The 19,205-nt window shown below is 43.3% G+C and overlaps 2 protein-coding genes across 5 annotated transcripts in view; one reads left to right on the top strand and one right to left on the bottom strand.

Moving 5' to 3' along the window:
- Nucleotides 1-590: 590 nt before the first annotated feature.
- Nucleotides 591-7,827, bottom strand: POLR1D (RNA polymerase I and III subunit D). Its single transcript, XM_048493329.1, has 3 exons — nt 7,659-7,827; nt 4,021-4,095; nt 591-2,087 (listed from the first exon to the last, which is right to left on the bottom strand). The coding sequence occupies exons 1-3, from the start codon at nt 7,682-7,684 to the stop codon at nt 1,805-1,807; spliced, it is 384 nt and encodes a 127-aa protein (XP_048349286.1). The 5' UTR covers nt 7,685-7,827; the 3' UTR covers nt 591-1,804.
- A 932-nt stretch (nt 7,828-8,759) lies between these two features.
- The window catches only part of LNX2 (ligand of numb-protein X 2), an 89,068-nt gene continuing 78,622 nt past the window's right edge, over nt 8,760-19,205 (top strand). The window contains exon 1 of one of the 4 annotated variants that reach the window (XM_048493328.1): nt 8,760-8,885. The gene's annotated coding sequence lies outside the window, so the exon portion shown is untranslated. The other 3 variants (XM_048493326.1, XM_048493323.1, XM_048493324.1) reach the window with 3 other exon arrangements.

Genomic DNA, 19,205 nt, shown 5'->3' with positions numbered 1-19,205 from the left:
AAGATCCTAGTTAGTACAACACTTCAACCACCACAACATGCTGGCTCTCACACTGCCTTTGAGCAATTAATTATGTAACCAGCATATAAGAGATACTCAATGAAAACCTAAGAACCGTTTCCTGAAAGAAGGCCGTATTACAGGAAACCAAGAAGACTGGCTGAGGATGGCACTGTCTTCTCTTAATCAGTGCCGAGATCAGGAAGATATAAAGAACGTAAAATTCACCATAAAATAACTAATGTATTTGTACCCCCATATGATATATATAGTCATTCAAAAATACAATTCTTACAATTAAATGTAATCAGTGCAAGACACCAGGCTTTTTTAAAAGAGACGTCACGGCGGTCCATTTGTTACCAGTACCAGATTAACGATTCACATCACATCTATATGTAAAAAAAAAATTTTTAATCAAGAATTTTGAAGCAAAGCCCCCACATCTCCTGGAAGGATTTACAAAACAGCTATCTGCTGTACCTCCACTGGATATTTAGTAACCCAAAACCATGTGCATTTTTGTTGGTAAGAGATTGTGTCAGCCACTCCTCCAAACCTGTCTAATTTGCGGAAAGATACTAGACACATTTTCAGTTGCACAGTTCAAATTTAATGTTAACTCACTGAAAATAATCACACACTCACCAGATAACCATGTCTAAAGTCTGTAAATATCAATGGATGGTTCCACAGAGCAAAGGAATAACAAACATTAATTACCAGAAGAGAAGCATTTATAACTCGACGATACAACTCTATCGTAACAGCAATCTAAACGCAAGAGGCAACTTCCTGTTATTTCGTAATCAGATGTTTGATTGGCAAACCTTAATTTTCAAAACTGGCATTCTTCACCAAATAGCTTTTCGGCAGAGAAAAAAGCCATACAGTTGTTGCTTTTACAAGATGGTTCATTTATTGCACAACGGGAAGAGCCAGGTTCATATTCCAGGTCTATACGGTGTCTGTGATCCAAAGTTTTACGAAGTTGTAATGAGCAAACAGAACCTTAAGTCAAACAGAGGTTGCCTTCATTCACCACAATGTTAGGGAATATTCTATGCTCACGAAATAGTGGGCTCGATCCCACAGAGATGTCTGCTGATGCAAAGGAGGAGCTGATTTTTGTTGATTTCTCATCTCCATGGCAGAACCTGTCCCAGGGGGGATTTTGGACTGTGGTGGGAGGCAAAAATGCCATCCTCCACTGACCAAATACCTTCCACCAGTGTTAGTGTTCAGTAGGATCCAAGCTAATGAACTGGATTAGGACAAATGCCTTCAGCTATAAACAAATACTAGAAATTAAACAAATCTATAGCAAGTTAAATTAATTTGGAAACTTTGACACTTACATCATCCATTTTCAGGCAGTTTTCTCTCCCCTGCTCAGTTATACAAAGGCTTTCAGCTTTCTTTACCCATAGAACAGAAACTCTTTAAAACCAAAGAGGGTTTAGGAAAAAAATTTTAAAAGATGTTGCAAAACAACTTGGTATATACACACTGCTAATTTATCTATGTTAATCGAAAGGTGACGTTTCTTAACAGTGCAATCCTATTAGTTAGTTCCTCCTAAAGCTCCTTAACTTCTAAGAACGTAGAAATGTGTTAATTTTACTTAGGATGGTATTGTTCACACATACTTGCGATACAGCCACCAAAGGAGAGTGTTATTAGGAAGGGAGAAAAAACAGTAAATACACACTCTCACTTTCTTTTTACATGTCAGCTTCAGATGAACATGTCTATCACTCAGTCTTTAATGACACTCCTGCCTTAACATAGTACATGTTCTTCATCATTTGCCTGACTGCTTTTCATACTTCTCCCGTGTGTGCCGGTTCCCATTCTGACGTCTAGGAGGCGAATAGCTAACTCTTTTCCTGGCCCGGAAACTAGGCGTGTAAGGGTGCATTCTGTATTTCTTTGGTTTTGTTTCTTCCCTGCTCAGACTTGGCTCAGATTCCTTGTCATTTTCCGTATGCTTCTCATCCTGGTCTGGCTCTTTTGCAGACTGTAATGTGTTCTTAATAGTATTGATAAGAAATCTTTTGTTTGTGCTGGCCAGAGGGCATTTCATCCTGTACAGACATAAGAAAGCAAACACATAAATACCTAGATCTAAAGGAAGTCAAACACAGCGAATACCAGCATTAATTTAACCAGCTCAACTTTGCCTGCTTTGGGCTCTCCTTGTATGCCACCTAGTGTAAACTTGGAGTAAAGAAAGAATCAAGATGAGTCAAAGTCAACACCAGTCTAACACCTGAAAGGCTAACAGCAATTTACTCCAGCATAAGCTTTCCTGGGAGTCTATTGTCTTAGATGATTTTTTCCTTTACAGGTGCTAACTATTAGCATAAACACTTACTGGTCATTATGTTTTTATTGATTAGATTTAAATGTTATGTAACTATATTTCTCAGCCCTTTAATTCTGCTCTGAGATGACCCATGCACTGCACTGAAGAAGGCTGTAGTTCATAAAAGCTTATACGACAATAGAATTTTACTTTCGTGGTTCCACAGAATTCAAGTTTATTTTTGTTTCAATGGGCTAACAGTGCAACCTTAAGAATACTTTCTTGTGAATAATCCTCACTGAATAAACCTACTTAAGCTTGTAATCATGTCAAGGTGTGGGTCTTTGAACAAAGGCTTTAAACCAAAGACCACATACCTATTTTTCTTTATTTAAAAATAGCTGTTAATCACTTTTGTGAAGACTACGTGAAAACTTGCCATCATACCAGAAGATGCAGATCTGAATGACAGACATTTGATCTTTTAGAAGAAGAAAAGTTGGATTTTAGAAGGTATGCAAATAAACAGTCCAATGTAAGTCCCACTGTGTTCAAAGAGGATTGTTTCCAAAATACATAAAGACTGATAAAAAACAAGGTTACAAGTCAACACACTTTCATAGTGAATTTACGGAGCCTGTATAATATAATGGTTAGGGTGCAGGACTAGGGTCTGGGAGACCCAGGTTCAAATCTCACTCTGTCTTCGAAGTTTGGTGTGTGACCTTGGGCCAGTCACACAGTCTCAGCCTAGCCTACCTCCCAAGGTTGTTGAGAGGATAAAATCAAGACAGGGAAAGCTGTGTACGTATCTCTGAGCCCTTTTGTAAAAGGACAAGATAAAAACTATACTGGTCAAATATTATCTAGTTGAACCAAGCAATGTGATTAAAATTAAAAGTAATTTCATAGCTTTGCGCATTCAAACAGTAAAAGAAGAGGTGCAAACTTAAGGTCCTCATTAAAAACATATTTCAAATAGTGCTATACGTCACTGACAATAGGAAATGCCAAGATTAAGACATACACCCTTCAAGACCAGGCAGTCAAGTTTTGCAAACAGCAGGACAGGCAGTTTTCTTTCAGCTCTTATCACACATTGTAATAGTATCAGTTTCAGAATGATAAAAATGTCTTATACTATTTTTTTCCTGAATGGGACAAAGTATTTAAGACTCGTTTTGATATCTAGATAGACAATGGCTTGAATACACTAGAAAATGCATTTGACAGATTAAAAATGTTAACTGAACCTTGAAGTCCTGGGATACTCTCCATCCATTTTCCTATATGATAGGTCAGTGGGTAGCAGTATGTAATTCAGTATGTAATTCAGTATGTAATTCATAGATCTGTCCTTGTGATGCTGCATTTGGGTCCAAGCAGAGGTGGGGGGGAGGGGAATGGCACTTGGGACAAAACCTGCCCCCCCCCCCCCCACACACACACACACACTCCTTGCTGGGCTGCCAGAGGCTCCGCCGGCCTGAGGAGCAGCCTGGCGGAGCCAGGGACTCCACCCCCCACATGATCAGCTGGCGTGCACCTGGGATATATGACCCCACATGTCCCTGTGAGCGCTCCGCCTCTGGGTCCAAGGCCACTCAACTGGTAGCCTTAATAGCAAAATGTTATAGCTTAATTTGTTTAAAATGTGTGAACTATTTGTTTTTGTGTGTGTGGGAAACAAATTTTGTTTAAGAACAACTTACCAGCCCATGGGCCCCATAGTTTCTGCTCTGGTTTTTCCACGCTTGGCTTCCTTTAAAAGTTCTTCCACTGCCTTCCTAAATATTAGAGCAAACAAAGAAAATTTCATCAAAGTGCTCTCAAATGCTGTTTCTGGCAGATAAGGGGTTGTCAGAAACAGTGTAGATGGTTAATTGGTGTCTGCAGTGGAATGGAGAACTGAGATTTTAATTCAACTTCAAAATGCTCATGCACTGATTGCAATGATTAACAGCTTAAACACAAGCCACTGTACAGGCACGCAAGATAAAAGCTTAGCAACTTTTTTTGGAAGATCATTCTATCAATAGTCTATTTATGGTAGAAAGGGGAAAACTACACTAAGATGGATGAATTTCTAGTACCAGTAAAAAACAGTGTCAGTCTATTGGAATTTCAGTAACTGACGTCTATACTGAAGTATCTCAGGATTATATTATCTCAAATTGCTATTAAGTCCAGCTCCACTATCTTCATTTAAATTATGAAATCCAATGCAAGCTATATATTTATATGATACGTACAGACAACCAACAATGGCACAGTTAGAAATGTTTCAATAATGTGATATATCACATGGACTGTAATATAACATGAGAGATACTGGCTACTAATCATCGTTCAGTAAGTAATGTTTCAATAAAGACTTAAGAGGGAAAGGAACACTTCGTTTCCACATAATTCTGGTGATGCCTTAACTTCATTCTGCTCTTGCACTGAATATACAATAATTCCAGATGTTCTAACACTAAGCATTTCCAGTGAAAAAAATCTTTCATTCTAGTTACATAACCAACATTAACAATTGTGTATAGGCAACATAAGTAGCTTAAACTTGAGTGAATTCATAAGGACAACCCAAAAATACAATCTGGCACTTTTCTGTGTTTGGTTTTTTATTTTCTCATTAGTGATTTATGTTGTCTGTGATGTAGTTATGTAACAATTTCTATAGATGTGACATCACTGCATTGAAATTACTAACACAGAAAAGTTCACGTTACAGCAATTCAAAGACATTTTGTGGAGAAATGAGATATTCAGAATTCTTTTTGCATGCTGACATAAGCAGTAGTCTCTGTGATACAGAGCAGTACAGGGCTAGAGACTTCCAGTTAAAAAGCTAATCAGCTAAAATCTATGTGAAACTCAGTCTATCTCTTCCTCTCACCTGTTTGATCTGTCTAGAAAATAACCTTCTAGCCTCTGAACAGATAACAAGAAACAGATCTATTCCACTAAGAGCCCATCAGTGAGATTGCCTTCTTCCAGCCATATTTTCTATTTGACTGTTACTCTACACTTCCTCAGTTCCTGCATTTCATCCTGATTTCATTTTATCAGATTTTTGTCCCACCTGACTAAGGCAGAGCTATAAATACAGTAACGTTGCATAATCTGTTCCACATTCTTGGGCCATGTTGATTCATAGGACCTCTGCAATTCAGCGTCCTATTTCCCACCTTTCTTGGCTGTATTTTTTCCCACTGCCTCTTCATACCATAAACAAGTTTCCCCTGATTACAGGTCTTAACTGAGACCTTTCCCTTGGGGGATAGGAGAAAATCTTACTGCTTCTCTTTCCCCCCTACCCTTCTCTTCCAAAGACAACCACCTATTACTCTCCTAATTCTTCTATTTCTCAGCCCACTTATTCCTCCCTTCTTTCAGACCTCTTGTTTTAGAGCTGGTCAGTCTCTGTTTCCCATTTCATGACTTCTGCCAATTCAATACTCCTGCCTATAGTCACTGTATGAGGTTTTTGAAAGGGAATGGGGCTTATCTGCCATGACTCTAATGCAGTGGTTCTCAACCTGGGGGTCAAATTACCCTTTCACAGGGGTCGCCTAAGTCTCTCTGCATCAGTGTTCTCCATCTGTAAAATGGATAAATGTTAGGGTTGGGGGTCACCACAACATGAGGAACTGTATTAAAGGGTCGAGGCATTAGGAAGGTTGAGAACCACTGCTCTAATGGTTGGCCTTCATCCTGACAAGTTATATCTGTGAGCATTCAGAGAAACTAATTCAGTCCACCTTGTTTGCAAAAGCCTTCAGTTGCTAACGTATCAGCTATTCTGCTTAGTGATGTTGCTGAAATTCAGATTAGAGATCCCCAGGTAAGGAGACTGTCAAGATCAACTGGAAAGCCCATGAGCATGTTTCTGAATTCAGCTCATAAATGCTCAGAATTATTTGAAATCAACTTCATTTGCCGATTTAATTCTTCCAGGATGGGTCTTTAAAATTCTTTTTCTCCCAAACTCCATTCACTTTAAGCAGCTTAAATCTTATTCTCCCCAGGTCATCATTATCCCTTCCCTTTTCTGCAAGAGATTTTGTGAAACAGGGCTGAAATATTTTTTTAAAAAATGCATGTGTACTAAAAGGACATCACTATCACATTATCTTTTCTATACTAACAGCAACATACAGGAACCAAAATACCAACTTATCCAGGAACCCCACGGAAAGTAAATATGGTATCTTCCACCCCCATGGGCAATGGAGAAATCAAAATGACTTCACTATCCTCTTTAAAAGCATTATGGGTACTTATGACAAAAGGGAGCATTTTAATAAAATGGACACCATTTACTACAACTAGTTCCCAGCTCATGGCATGAGGGAAAAAGGAGGCACTAATAAGAAACCTTAACCTTTTGGGCAAAGTCAGGTTTCTCCACCTAAAATAATTCCAGATGGGTTTACTCTGTAGTGGCAAAGGGTCACTGCAGCATTGTGGCTAAAACAGGATCTGGGATACCTATTTTTTTGTTAAATTTTATTAAATTTAAACCAAAAGCAATAAAAATAATAATATCATTTCCCATTGTACAGGGATATGATCCAATGATAAAACAATATATGGAATATTAAAATATAAAAACAAAAAATAGAAAAGAAAGAAAAAAGAGAAGTATTAGAGAGAAAGGTTAGGGGGGAAAAATAAAAAGAGCATGAACATTATTTTAAAAAACAGTTCATCTTATTACAAAAATACTGATATTTAGAATGTCGAGTGTCTTCAAAGTCTTCTCCTTCCATGCTTCAATGAGAAAGATTCTTTCCTTGAGCGTTTATGCAAAGTATTTCAATTTCTCGTCACTATTTATACCTATTTTTGAATCCCCACCTTCCCGTGGAAGCTTTCTAGGTGACCTTGAGCCAGACAAACATACACAAAAATCAGCCTAACCCACCCCATAGGGATGTTGCAAGGAAATATAGAGAATTAAAGTCACTTTGGATAGAAATGAAGTGAATAAGTAAAAACAGGAGCCCATTGCCACTTTACCAACGTTTATTCCAACGTAATTTATAATCATTAAAGGTTATGCTGGGACGAATACTGGTCCCAGCATAACCTTTAAAGGAGTCCTCTTCATCAAGCCACAGGGACCAGAAACTTGACGTCTTGTTTGTAATACCGGATATATGACTTCTTTTCTGCTCCAAAATTATTTCTGATTGACCCCACTACTCAAAAAGGGGCTACTAAATGTTGGAAAGCAGAAACCCCAGAGGGGGCTCCCAACTCCGCCTTCAGCTATTCCGTGTTGCAGCTTCCCTATGCAGCTCCTCGCCTTTCATGTCCTTGCCTCCCCTTTCCAACTCCTCACCTTTCTAGCTCCAGATCTTCCGCCATGGCGGGCAACGGCCGCTCTGTCAACCGCCCGGGCCCTCTTCTCAAGCGTCGTCAACCTCCATCATCATCCCTGCAGCCTCGCAGCCATCACAGGAAGGAGGGAAAAGAAGGCCGCGCAGGAGCGTCAACAAGCCCGCCCACCATTCGCAAGGACCCCGGACGGGCGGAGCCTCCTCGCCCGGGCATGCAGCAGTGCCACCTTCCCTGGTGTCACTGGGGGGCTCGGAGGTGTCTTCAGACGTTGCAGAATGAACCTCACGAGGAACGATACCTGTTTAAGATGGGTAGGCTCAGGTTGCCTCCCGTTGCTTCACTCGGAAGTGCCTGTTTTTGGGTGCAAATCAGCCCCCGAGAGAGAGGGAGTACTTGCAAGGGTCCTTTTAAAGGAAATCCTCGTATTATCTCAACGTTAAGTTGCAAAACAAACCAGGTCCTCAAAAACAAACAGGGAACTGCATAGAAGGGAAAGCCTCCACCAGTTATAGTTCCTCCTGCAGGCTTCTACATTCAGCAGAAGCAAACAGGAAAGACTGTTCCTGGATAGCACGCTTTCAAGTGGCAGGAGTGGTTACATATTTGACAACTTTCCTAATGTTCAGGCAGGCAAACCTGAACGGTTTGGGCTGGATGGCTGTTTAACTTTCTGGATCCATCCAGTCCAGTATTCTGTGCCCAGCAGCAGTTGGCCGGATGCTTCACGGCAAACAAAAGTGAAGGGCCGACATCCTCCCTCCCGCCCCGTTTGTTTTCTGCACCTGGGCTTGCTTTGCGATGCAAACAGCGTAAATCCTACAAAGATTTATATATGCCCTTCTAAGCACATTGACTTCAACGGGCTGCACTGAAAAGTGTCCTGACTCTAGTTAGGATACAGACTTTCCTCGCGTCATACACCTTGCTATGCCAGTCGTCGATGGCCTTTCCCCCCATGACTCAAGTTTTACGCATCCACTCCATTCATTCCTTTGGCCCTTACTCGCACACCCCTTTTCCTTTCCCCTCCTCCGGCCAGGCAGCTTTCCATTGCAATCAGGCGAGTGGCAGGGACAACCCCAGAGAAAGCCGGGACTCACCCGGATCCCGCCCCGTCCCACCTCCCATAGGTCGCAGCGCTTCCTCTCGCGGCGCGGGGCGGTCACTAGAGCCACCGTGGCTGCCCCGGGGAGGAGGAGCCCGAGAGCAACCCCGGGAGACGCGCTTGGTAAGTCCTGCCTGGAGTTTGTCTCTTCCCAGGCGGTGCAGGGAGGAGGTGGAGTCCGCAGCTTCTTGCTCCGGCTGCGGCGCTTGCAGAGGGAGGGCTGGGGAGGCTGCCTGCCCCGTTGCCCTTTGCATCTCCCTGCCGTCCTTTGGAGCGCGGTGCAATGCGAAGGGATCTGCTGCCCACCAGGGTGAGTCACTTCAACGGACAAGCCGCCTGCAAGGTAGACCTGGCCGGCCAGCTGCAGCCTGGAGGCGCTTGTCCGCCTTCTGTCGCTTTCTTTCCAAGGGGGTTAGCTTGGTTCAGAATAGATCCACCCCGCTGTCGCCCGCCCGCCCCCCTCGGCAAGGCACTGCGGTTCCAGCAGATTCCTTCCTGGGGATTTTTTTTTTTTATCTGACAGCTCTCTGCAGTGGGTGCTGCCCTTTGACCACTGAGCCTGCGGGTTCATACCTTTCTCCAGGTTCGGGATGGCGCATCCAGCCACCGCTTTGCCTATATAGGTTGGCTACAGCTACCTCTGGCCCCCCGTCTTTGTTGGGATGTTTCTATTCCCAGTCCCCAGTTTCATATAAGTCACATTACACAGTTTAGCAGATCCACCCCCACCCCAAGGAAGAAGTTGATGCTGATTAATTTCTATTGGTGGCGGTGCATGATTCCCCGCCTCCCCCTCCCCAGTTACGAGTGTATATCTGGTTGGGGGAGGGGATCAAGGGACCTTCTTTTCAGTGATGGATGCTTGGAAAGGGGACAGGAGCTAATGATTCTTTTCTGCAAGTCATTCTTCTAGATTCTTTTCAGTAGATGGCTTGGAAGTGATATTAATATTGATTTTCTTTTAAGTGTTGCGGAAAGGTGTGCTGCAAAATTCTCCAAACCGTAATTGTTACGGTGACCTCCATAGGGCCAATTTGATGCATCGATGGTGGTTCCTGAAAATGTGTGGGGTGGGCCTCTCCAAAAGAGGCAAGACAGGAGCACAGATACCCCCAACCTCGTTTTATCTTGGCGCTGATGGAATAAGAGATGGAGGCTGCTATGGGCTCCTATGCTGATAGGAGTATTGATTTGTGGTGCTAGGCTAACGGGACATCTTCTATGTCATGCTTATATATGGCTGTTTAGTGCCTTGTCCTGGATGGCCCAGATTAGCCCAATTTTGTCAGGTCTTGGAAGCTAAACAGGGTCAGCCATCCTCAGTATTTGGATGGGAGACCACCAGGGAATACCAGGGTTACTGTGCAGAGGCAGGCAATGGCATACCACCTCTGAATGGCTATTGCCTTGAAAATCCTATGTGATTGCATGGCTGCATGGCAAAAGGGGCTATTTTGCCTCCATATATTACCATCATTAAGGGGAATGTGTGGATTCCAGGCTGTATGGCCGTGTTCTCCTGACGTTTCGCCTGCATCTGTGGCTGGCATCTTCAGAGGATCTGAAGCCACAGATGCCAACTACAGTGGCAGGCGAAACATCAGGAGAGAATGCTGCTAGAACACGGCCGTACAGCCCGGAAACCACACAGCACCCCCGTGATTCCGGCCGTGAAAGCCTTCGACAATACATTAAGGGGAATCTTTTTTTTAATGTTAGTAGGCCTATGTAAATGTTATCCCTGCCAGTCGTCAGTTGTGATTGGGAAGTGTGAGACTCTACCTCAGGGGTAGGGAACCTGCGGCTCTCCAGATGTTCAGGAACTACAATTCCCATCAGCCTCTGTCAGCATGTCCAATTGGCCATGCTGGTAGGGGCTGATGGGAATTGTAGTTCCTGAACATCTGGAGAGCCGCAGGTTCCCTACCCCTGCTCTACCTGAACTGCCTAAGCCATAAGTGTCAAACTCGCGGCCCTCCAGATGTTATAGACTACAGTTCCCATCATCCCCTGCCAGCATGATGCTGGCAGGGGATGATGGGAACTGTAGTCCGTAACATCTGGAGGGCTGCGAGTTTGACGCCTGTGACCTAAGCTTTGTCTTTGCTGATTGAATGTCTGGAAGGGCTTTCCCCCTCCCCCTATAAGGTGAGAGAGTTTGAGAAACTCCTGCATTTCAGCCCTTCTGTGGGATGGGAGTCCTGGAGAGACAGCTCAGGATGGCGGATGAGATTCAGCCATTTAGGAAAAGCAAAGGAGTCTGTTGCTGGGTTTGGGTGTGTGTGTGTGTGTGTGTTTTAAAGGAAGTTTAGAAACAACAGTTTTACTGTGGTGACACTGAGAGGCTGTCAGATACTTGGCCCACTGTTCACACTGAATCAGCCCCAAGTGGCATGTGGTTTGAGGCCACTGATGGAATAAGATCTAACTGTAGGGCAGTCCAATCCAGAGCCCTGGAGCTGACGGGGACGGTGCTGTTTTGGCAGTGCCTGTTGCCTCCAGAGATATTTTTGTCAGTGTGGGGAAGGAAAAAACTAAAAAAACAAACAAACCTCCCTGCCATTGAAAAGTCCTCAGTTGGGCTCAGTGGATGCACACCACCCAAAAGGGCAGCATGGGTCTAAACCCAAGCCACCACATATCAAGTGACAAAGCAGGATGGAAACCAACTAAGGTTGGCTCCGCCCCCAGTCATGCCTCTAGTATGCCCCTGCTACATTGGCAGGGCAGCTGACATGGTGCTCTGTGCCCTGTGTGTGCGTATTAGCATGCTGCGGCAGCTGCCTCCCAGCAGATTTGCTCCTCCATCAAGGTAAGTGCCCCAGGGAGGACAAATCCACCAGAGCAGCCTGCGCTACTTGCTGACAGTGTTCCCCATTTCTGGATTGAGCAGTAGGAGTGTTGAATTGTATTAAAAGTATATGAAACCTGCAATTAATCTCTCACATGGCTTAGCTTGCAGGAGCAGTGCCTGTGATAAAAGGAATGCAAAGTTATGGTGGTAATATATTGTCATGTCAGAATCAAAACACTGAAAATAACTCTACGGCTATGTCAGTGGGATGGAAACAGGCTTGGTCACCCTGACTTATGATCTCCCCTGGGAGAGTGACAGTGGGATATATTTCTGGTGGTTCTCCTGCACCTCTTGGTGGTGTTTGATACCATCTAACGTTATTGTCTTCGAGAAGCTGGCTGGGTTGGGAGTAGGGAACCCTTTGCTTCAGTGGTTATACTCTTACTTGATTGACCAGTTCCAGAAGGAAATACCGGGTGATACCTGCCCAGTCTTTGTCCTGTCGGGTCCTGCAGAGTTCCATCTTGCCCCACAAGGTGGGGTATCTGGTGACCATCTGGATTTGGAGTAAGGTGGGGCACCAGGTGACCATCTGGATTTGGAGTAAGGTGTCACCATAATCTGGTTAACACACAGCTCTATTTCTCCTTAACAGCTGAGTCAGGTGGGACAGTGGAAGTCCTTAAGGTATTGAGTTGATTGAGGGCCAATAAATTGATGCTTAATCCAGATAAGACTGAGGTACTCTTGGTCAGTGATAAAGCTGTTCAAGCATTAATGGGTCTGCCTGCCCCGGAAGGGGGTTGCACTCTTTCTTAAGGAGCAGGTTTGTAGCTGCTGGATATGTACCTGGAGGTGGAGACTCAGGTCTCCTCCATAGCACATGGTACCTTTTTATGAGCTCTGGCTGATACACCAACTGTTCCTCTTAAATTGTAATCTGGCCGCAGTGACCTATGCTCTGATTACATCTAGGTTAGATTACTAACTGTACATGGAGCTGTAATTCACTATACATGGGGCTGCCTTTGAAGAGAATAGTGATTCTTAAACTGACTCACAATGTACCAGCCAGGGTACTCCCAGGGTGGGATACGGGGTTTGCATCAATCCAGTGCTGAAAGATCTGCACTATCTATTTGTTTCCAGGCACAATTCAAAGAGCTGGTTCTTATTTTTAATGTCTTGAGGATAAGGTACTTGAAGGACCATCTTCTCCCATGCCATTCAACCTGCCAGTTAAGATTAGCCTCTCAATACCTGCTCTCTGTGCTTCTGCCTTCAACTGTTAGGTAGGTAGAGACTAGAGACAGGGCGTTTTCTGTGGTGGCACCTCGCCTGTGGAATGTCTTTCCTCTTTGTGGTGTTTTTATTATTATTCTCTTCTAGAGTCAACGTAAAACAATTCTGTTTACTTTGGCTTTTAATGAGTGGGTTTATATTCTTTACTGTCATGTCAATAGTGTTTTTAGTCTGAAAAGTAACCAGATCATCTGTTCTGCGTCAGACCACTGGCTGATATTGTAGCTAAACCCTGACTGCAGGCCGTTTTCAGGGCTGCCTATAGAAGTCAGGCCTTCAACCTGGAACCTTCTGCAATGCAAAACATGTGCTGCACCTCTAAGCTATGTCCTTCCTGGAATTTATAGAGCATGGGTTGCCAATCTATGGTGCTCCAGATATTCGTGAACTACAATTCCCATCAACCCCTGTCAGCATGGCCAATTGGCCATGCTGGCAGGGGCTGATGGGAATTGTAGTCCATGAACATCTGGAGCACCATAGTTGGCCACCCCTATTGTAGAGCAAATTGCAGCTCTGTTCCTCTTCAGGCTCCTCCTCCTCTAACGGGAACAGCCCATATTCTTTTAATCTTTATCTGTACAATAGGTTCTTCACGCAGACACTTTATTTTCATTTTTGTTTTTATTTGAATCCATATTCTTGTATATATACACAAATGGATCTGGACACAGTGTTCCCAAAGGTGCCTTGTGCAGTGGTATTAAATTCTTTAGCCCTGCCAAAAATGTCCCGCCGGATACACCCAAGAATGGTAATTTATCTGCTGCAGAGGTGCATCATGTCCCTTTCTGGTGATTGATCAAGATCCCCGGACACCTTTCTCCTTCTGTCCTTTCTGTTTATGAGTGAACCTTTCTCTCACTCTCTCTTTCTACATTTATCCTGTATAACTTACATCCTTTTTCTGTCTCACCAGTGACATTGAGGAAACAAATGAATAGTGAATAATAAAGGATCCACGAGAAACGTGTGTATCCTGTTTTCTCTAGGGTCTCATGTAGATGGACTTGGAAGGGTGTAACTCCATTTAGGATGGCCCTGTTAAAGTGCTTTTCTTACTGATTGTCTTTATCTCACTGACTGCATGCAAAAAAGCAAACATGTATTTCCAAATAGATTGTGAGCCATGCAAGGATTTACAATTCCATTCCAACCTTTCTTGCTTTGCATTCATTTATCCTAAGTTGAAAGACTGACTTTCTGAATGCAAGAATTGCCGTGCACATCAGCATAATGGCCCATTTTAACTTGCTGTGTTGTAATGCTTCAGGGAATTTCATTGCCATGTTACCTTCTTGTTAATCTCTGACAGCTGATGTTCTGAGATATGCTACCTATAAAAGAAGCCTGTGCTGTTGGCTGCTCAATAGCCAATGAATCCATGCACTCACTGTTTGAAGTCCTTTGCCTGTGTGGCCCAGGCTAGTCCTATCTGGTCAGATCATGGAAGCTAAGCAGGGTCAGCCCTGGTTATCACTTGGATGGGAGAACACTGAGGAAGTCCAGGGTTGTTATGCAGAGGCAAGTAATGGCAAACCACCTCTGTTTGTCCCTTGCTTTTTCAAATTTACAAGGTTGCCATAAATGGGCTGCACTTTGACGGCCCTTTCTGCCAGGGCGGTTGCAATATGACTATGAATTCCATAGGCTTTATTCAAAAAAGTACTCCCATTTTGTCGTATATCCTGTAATTGTGGATGACTCTGTTTTGACGCCCCACAAGAAAAACTGATGCTTTTAAACCTCACTTATACCTTTTTTTGTATCTCATTTCCATGCCTCTTTCCCTTTAACCTGTCACTTAGCACAGGTAGTGGTAAATTCAGTTAGTGGTAAACTCGGGGGTATTTGCTGGGGAAAACAATGGCGAACTTACCTGTAAACATAATCGGTTGTGATGTGATGTCACCCCATGCTTGTCCAGAGGACTACCTTTTCCAAGGGTATTGGCAGAGGAGAACCACCATGTGTGCAGCTAAGGCTTACCAACTCTGGGTTAGTACATTCTTGGAGATTTGGGAATGGGGGCTGGGGAAAGGAAAGCTTGCAGAGGGGAAATGGTGTATAGAGGAACCATTTTCTCCGGGGGAACTGACTCTGTAATCCGAAGAACAGTTGTTATTCTACCTGGAGTGCAGTGTGTGCATCCAGATAAATCTTCCCCTACAACCTTCCTGCCACCTCCCCAGGCCACTGATGAGTTTACTTCTGATCTTAGAGTTCTGCTAAGGAAAACCAGGGTCAACATGTAGACTTGATAGATGGAAAGAGCGGGAAACAGCCCCTCCCATCTGCTGCTTCTTTCGTGCAGGTGCCCTTCCCCCCGGTCTTTGCGTTACTGTTACACAACTAACGTGAGTTTGGGACTGAAGAGAAGAAATGAATGTCCCTCCTCTCCTTGACTCCAAAGGAGCAGAATTTTGTTTTCTGACTGTGTTCCAAAGAGCACAGTGTTCACCTGTCATCATTAGACACGAAAGATGGTTATTAAGCCTAAATTGCCTGTTTGCAGCCAGCACCCTGTTTGTGGCCATCGTTCTGTGTGCAGAAGTCTTGGATACAGAGGCATCATCCCCCCTGCCCCTCTTTCTGCAACGCAACTTCATTCCCCTTGATGTTGTGCTATAAAAGGGCACCAACATGTGAAAAGGAATTAAATTACTAAATGTGTGGGAGGAAGAAAGAACAGCTGCATGTAAGCCCCTGTTACAGGAGCTAGCTTTAGATTTTGTAGTTTACAGCCTTCCTACCAAAGGCAAGCAGGGCTGTGCGTAAAGTTTTCCTTGTGTGCATCAAGCAGTCAGTTCTCTAGGAACTTGATTGTGTTTTTGGAAATGCCTACTTGGCTGATAAATGTACAGCTTTCCTTTTTTCCTCTGGCACATTAACCTTTTTTTGGTGCTGTTATCCCCGGATTCTGTTTTTTGGTGCTGTTATCCCCGGATTCTGTTTTTTGGTGCTGTTATCCCCGGATTCTGTTTTTATTTTGTAAGTTTCTGTCCACAGGGAATAGCAGGAAAAATAAACTTAGTTAACTAGCAAGTTAACGTAAGTTACACTGGTAGAATCAGTGTTTGGAGATGCAGCGTGCGCTTAGCTGGCTTATCTCTTTGGACTTCCCCTTTTTCCTTGTTGCTAATTCAATTCAATTTCAATTTCAGTTTAACCTTTAATGGCATATATGTTGCTAATTCATGCTCAGGGCTACTGGGTTGTTTTTTGTGCATCCCCCACCCCCACCCTCCACTGTTATGTACTTATGAGCTTTATTTAATTTGGGTTAATTTTGTGGCTTTGGTAGGTAAGGGTAGTTGCATGTATCGAGCATTGCTAACCAATGGGGAGACATCACCAATGGGGAGACAGTGTTTACTAGGCAGACTGTGTTTATGCGGTGGTTTGCCATTGTCTTCCCCTGTTGTCTACACTTTACCTCCAGCAAGCTGGGTATTCATTTTGCCAACCATGATGGAAGTCTGAGTCAACCTTGATACAAACTTGTGTTTGGTACAGAATATAAATATCAGTTACAGATTAGCTTGAAGTTATGTTTGACAGTCTGTGAAAATGGGCTCTGAAGGAAATGCAGAACACAGATAGCCTTTTTGTTCATGAGGGGAATAAAAATTGGTCCCAGCTTCTCTTTCTATCTCATTAAATGTGGCCAGCGTGAATTCTGTTCTTCTTCCTACTTCTTTTTGACTTGTCGATGTTTTACGCTTCCTAAGTATAAAATCAGACAAGAGATCAAGGAGACTTAGGAAGTCAACGTCAGTTGTTTTGAGCTGATGTCCCAGGAAAGATGCCAGTACCATATGTTGCTTTGATTTTGTTGAAACACATTTTCTTCCAATGGAAATACAGCGTATAAGCTATGCCGACGTCTTGGAACTTAGTCACAACAGAGTGTGTTACTCATAAGCAAAGTTGACTTGCAGTGTACAAACGGCTTACCCTTTAGTGATCTGTGGGGATGCTTAATTCTATGTGATTTGAAGAATGTGGCTCTAAAATCCATTAGAGATGGATTTCTTTATGCTTACTAATGAAAACTATACTCATGCATGTCGAGATTCCTCTTCTTTCCATGGTTTTCATAACTTCCAACACTAATTTAAAAATGCAACAGATTTGCTGTTTCACAGTGTTCATACATTCACACCCACAAAGTCCTCTCCATGGGCAACCCCCCCCCCCCCTCAGCAAATAGGTTTCCTTGCACTTGGCTGCAAGTCATTGTCAGTTTCTGGGGCATCTGGTGGGGTGGGGCATCTGCCTTTATGCAGGCATACCTGACTGAGGATTCCCCTTATCTCTGGTAGGCTTACAATGGCACTTGGAAGATAGCGGGAAGGGAGTTTTGACTGGAGATAGCATATTTATTTATTTATTTATTTATTCATTCATTCATTCATTCATTCATTCATTACATTTATATACCGCCCTCCCCCGAAGGGCTCAGCGATTTTCTCTGCGATCTCCCTGATAACATGATTCTCTGTGGGGAAGGAGGGCTCTCAAATAGATTTATATCCCTGCCCAGAGTACAGAAACCTTTTATAACCAAACAATGTCAACATTCAGAGCAAAAGATCATCCATAGAACTGGTACAACCCTTCTTGAGAACACATACCTTAACTTTAGATACTTGACGTGTTGACTAATAACCCATGATATTTTCACAGCCCAAACACTGGTGGCTGTAGGTACTTCGCTTTGATTCAGATAGTTATACCTGAGATGAGTGCCCCTGATAAATATTGCCTTGATGTTGCCATTCAGTATCTGGCTCGAATACCATGTTGAGCAGCCTTGTGTCTACTGAGTTACTCTTTGTGCTGCAGGGTGATGCCTTTGCTTTTAAGCTGTGGATGCTGGTGTTGTATGCCAGGGATGCTGTGTCAGAACAAGCCCCGAGATTCATCTCTTGGAATAAATTCATCAAAGATTTTTTAACAGACACAACCAGGGTAGGGGTGGGGTGCGAAAAGGTTTCTTGTAAAGTAGTATAGAAATGGAATAAGTGTAGAAATGTGAGATGTTATGGCAGCAGTTAAATCACAGGTTTATAACTACCTGAAATGGAAATTGTGGCTTTTTCCAATGCATAGTCCAAGTATGCTGGGTTAGCCTGCCTCAGGATAGAAATATTCATAGGGCCTACCTGAACCAGATAGCCTCTCCCATTTCTCCATACATAAGAACATTAGAAGAGCCCTGCTGTTGCCCCTCTAGTCCAGTGCCCTGTCTCGTGCAATGGCCAGCCAGTTACTCTGGAGGGCCAACAACAAGACATAGAGGCCAAGGCCTACTGATATTTCATCCTGGCACTGATATACTGTCTGCTGAGGCACAGTCTCAAACTTCTACATACATGTGCCCATAGATCAGAATTTTCTTACACTTCCTCTGTTACCAATTTACATTTGTTTGATATACTGTCAAAGGCTTTCACAGCTGGAATCCACTGGGTATTGTGGTTTTTCCAAGCTGTTTGACTGGTGATTTTTGATCCTAGTGATTGTGATGGGTTTTCCGGGCTGTGTGGCCATGGTCTGGTAGATCTTGTTCCTAATGTTTCGCCTGCATCTGTGGCTGGCATCTTCAGAGTTGTTTCTCTCTGTGATACACCTCTGAAGATGCCAGCCACAGATGCAGGCGAAACATTAGGAACAAGATCTACAAGACCATGGCCACACAGCCCAAAAAAACCACAACAGCCAGTTACATTTGTTTGTTGATCAAAACAATTTCTGCCCTGTTTTCAGATGCTGTTTTTCAAAAGTGGTTGGGAGATCATTGAAATCAGTTCTGGAAGGATAGCCATGTTAGTCAGTTGCAGCACTGGAAAGACTAGCAGGTTATGGCGGAACCAGAGTTTACCTCCTCACCTTTGAAATGAACGGCTCAGTGTATTGTGATCTCAGCCATAGTAGAAGGTTGGCACAATAAGGTGGATTACCACCAGATCATCTTGGGAGTTCTGGGAAATCATGTAGCCTGCTGCATTACAGGAGCCTGCAGCTATTTAGGTTCCATTACAGGCTAATATGTAACCTGATATGCAGAGTGGAGTCGCCCAGAAAGGTGTGGAAAGTAGAGTCCAAAGTCAGCATAGCAACCGTTCGCTTGGCTTTTTGAAGCTCTCTCTGAATTCGATTTGCAGCAGTTTAGAAAAATGTAATTGATGTTCATGCCTCTTGAGTCCCTTATTAAATGGCTGGTATTTGTTGTGTATAAATTATTGCCCCTTGTAAATTTGAAAATTAAATCATTTCAAATGTCATTAATTATATGCTATAAATGTTGGGTCACAATATAAAATGGAATAGTAATATTT

Source organism: Sphaerodactylus townsendi, linkage group LG04 (genome assembly GCF_021028975.2).
Source record: "Sphaerodactylus townsendi isolate TG3544 linkage group LG04, MPM_Stown_v2.3, whole genome shotgun sequence".
Taxonomy (NCBI): Eukaryota; Metazoa; Chordata; class Lepidosauria; order Squamata; family Sphaerodactylidae; genus Sphaerodactylus; species Sphaerodactylus townsendi.
The sequence above is the reverse complement of the archived record's forward strand: the minus strand, read 5'-3'. Positions and strand labels throughout refer to the sequence as shown.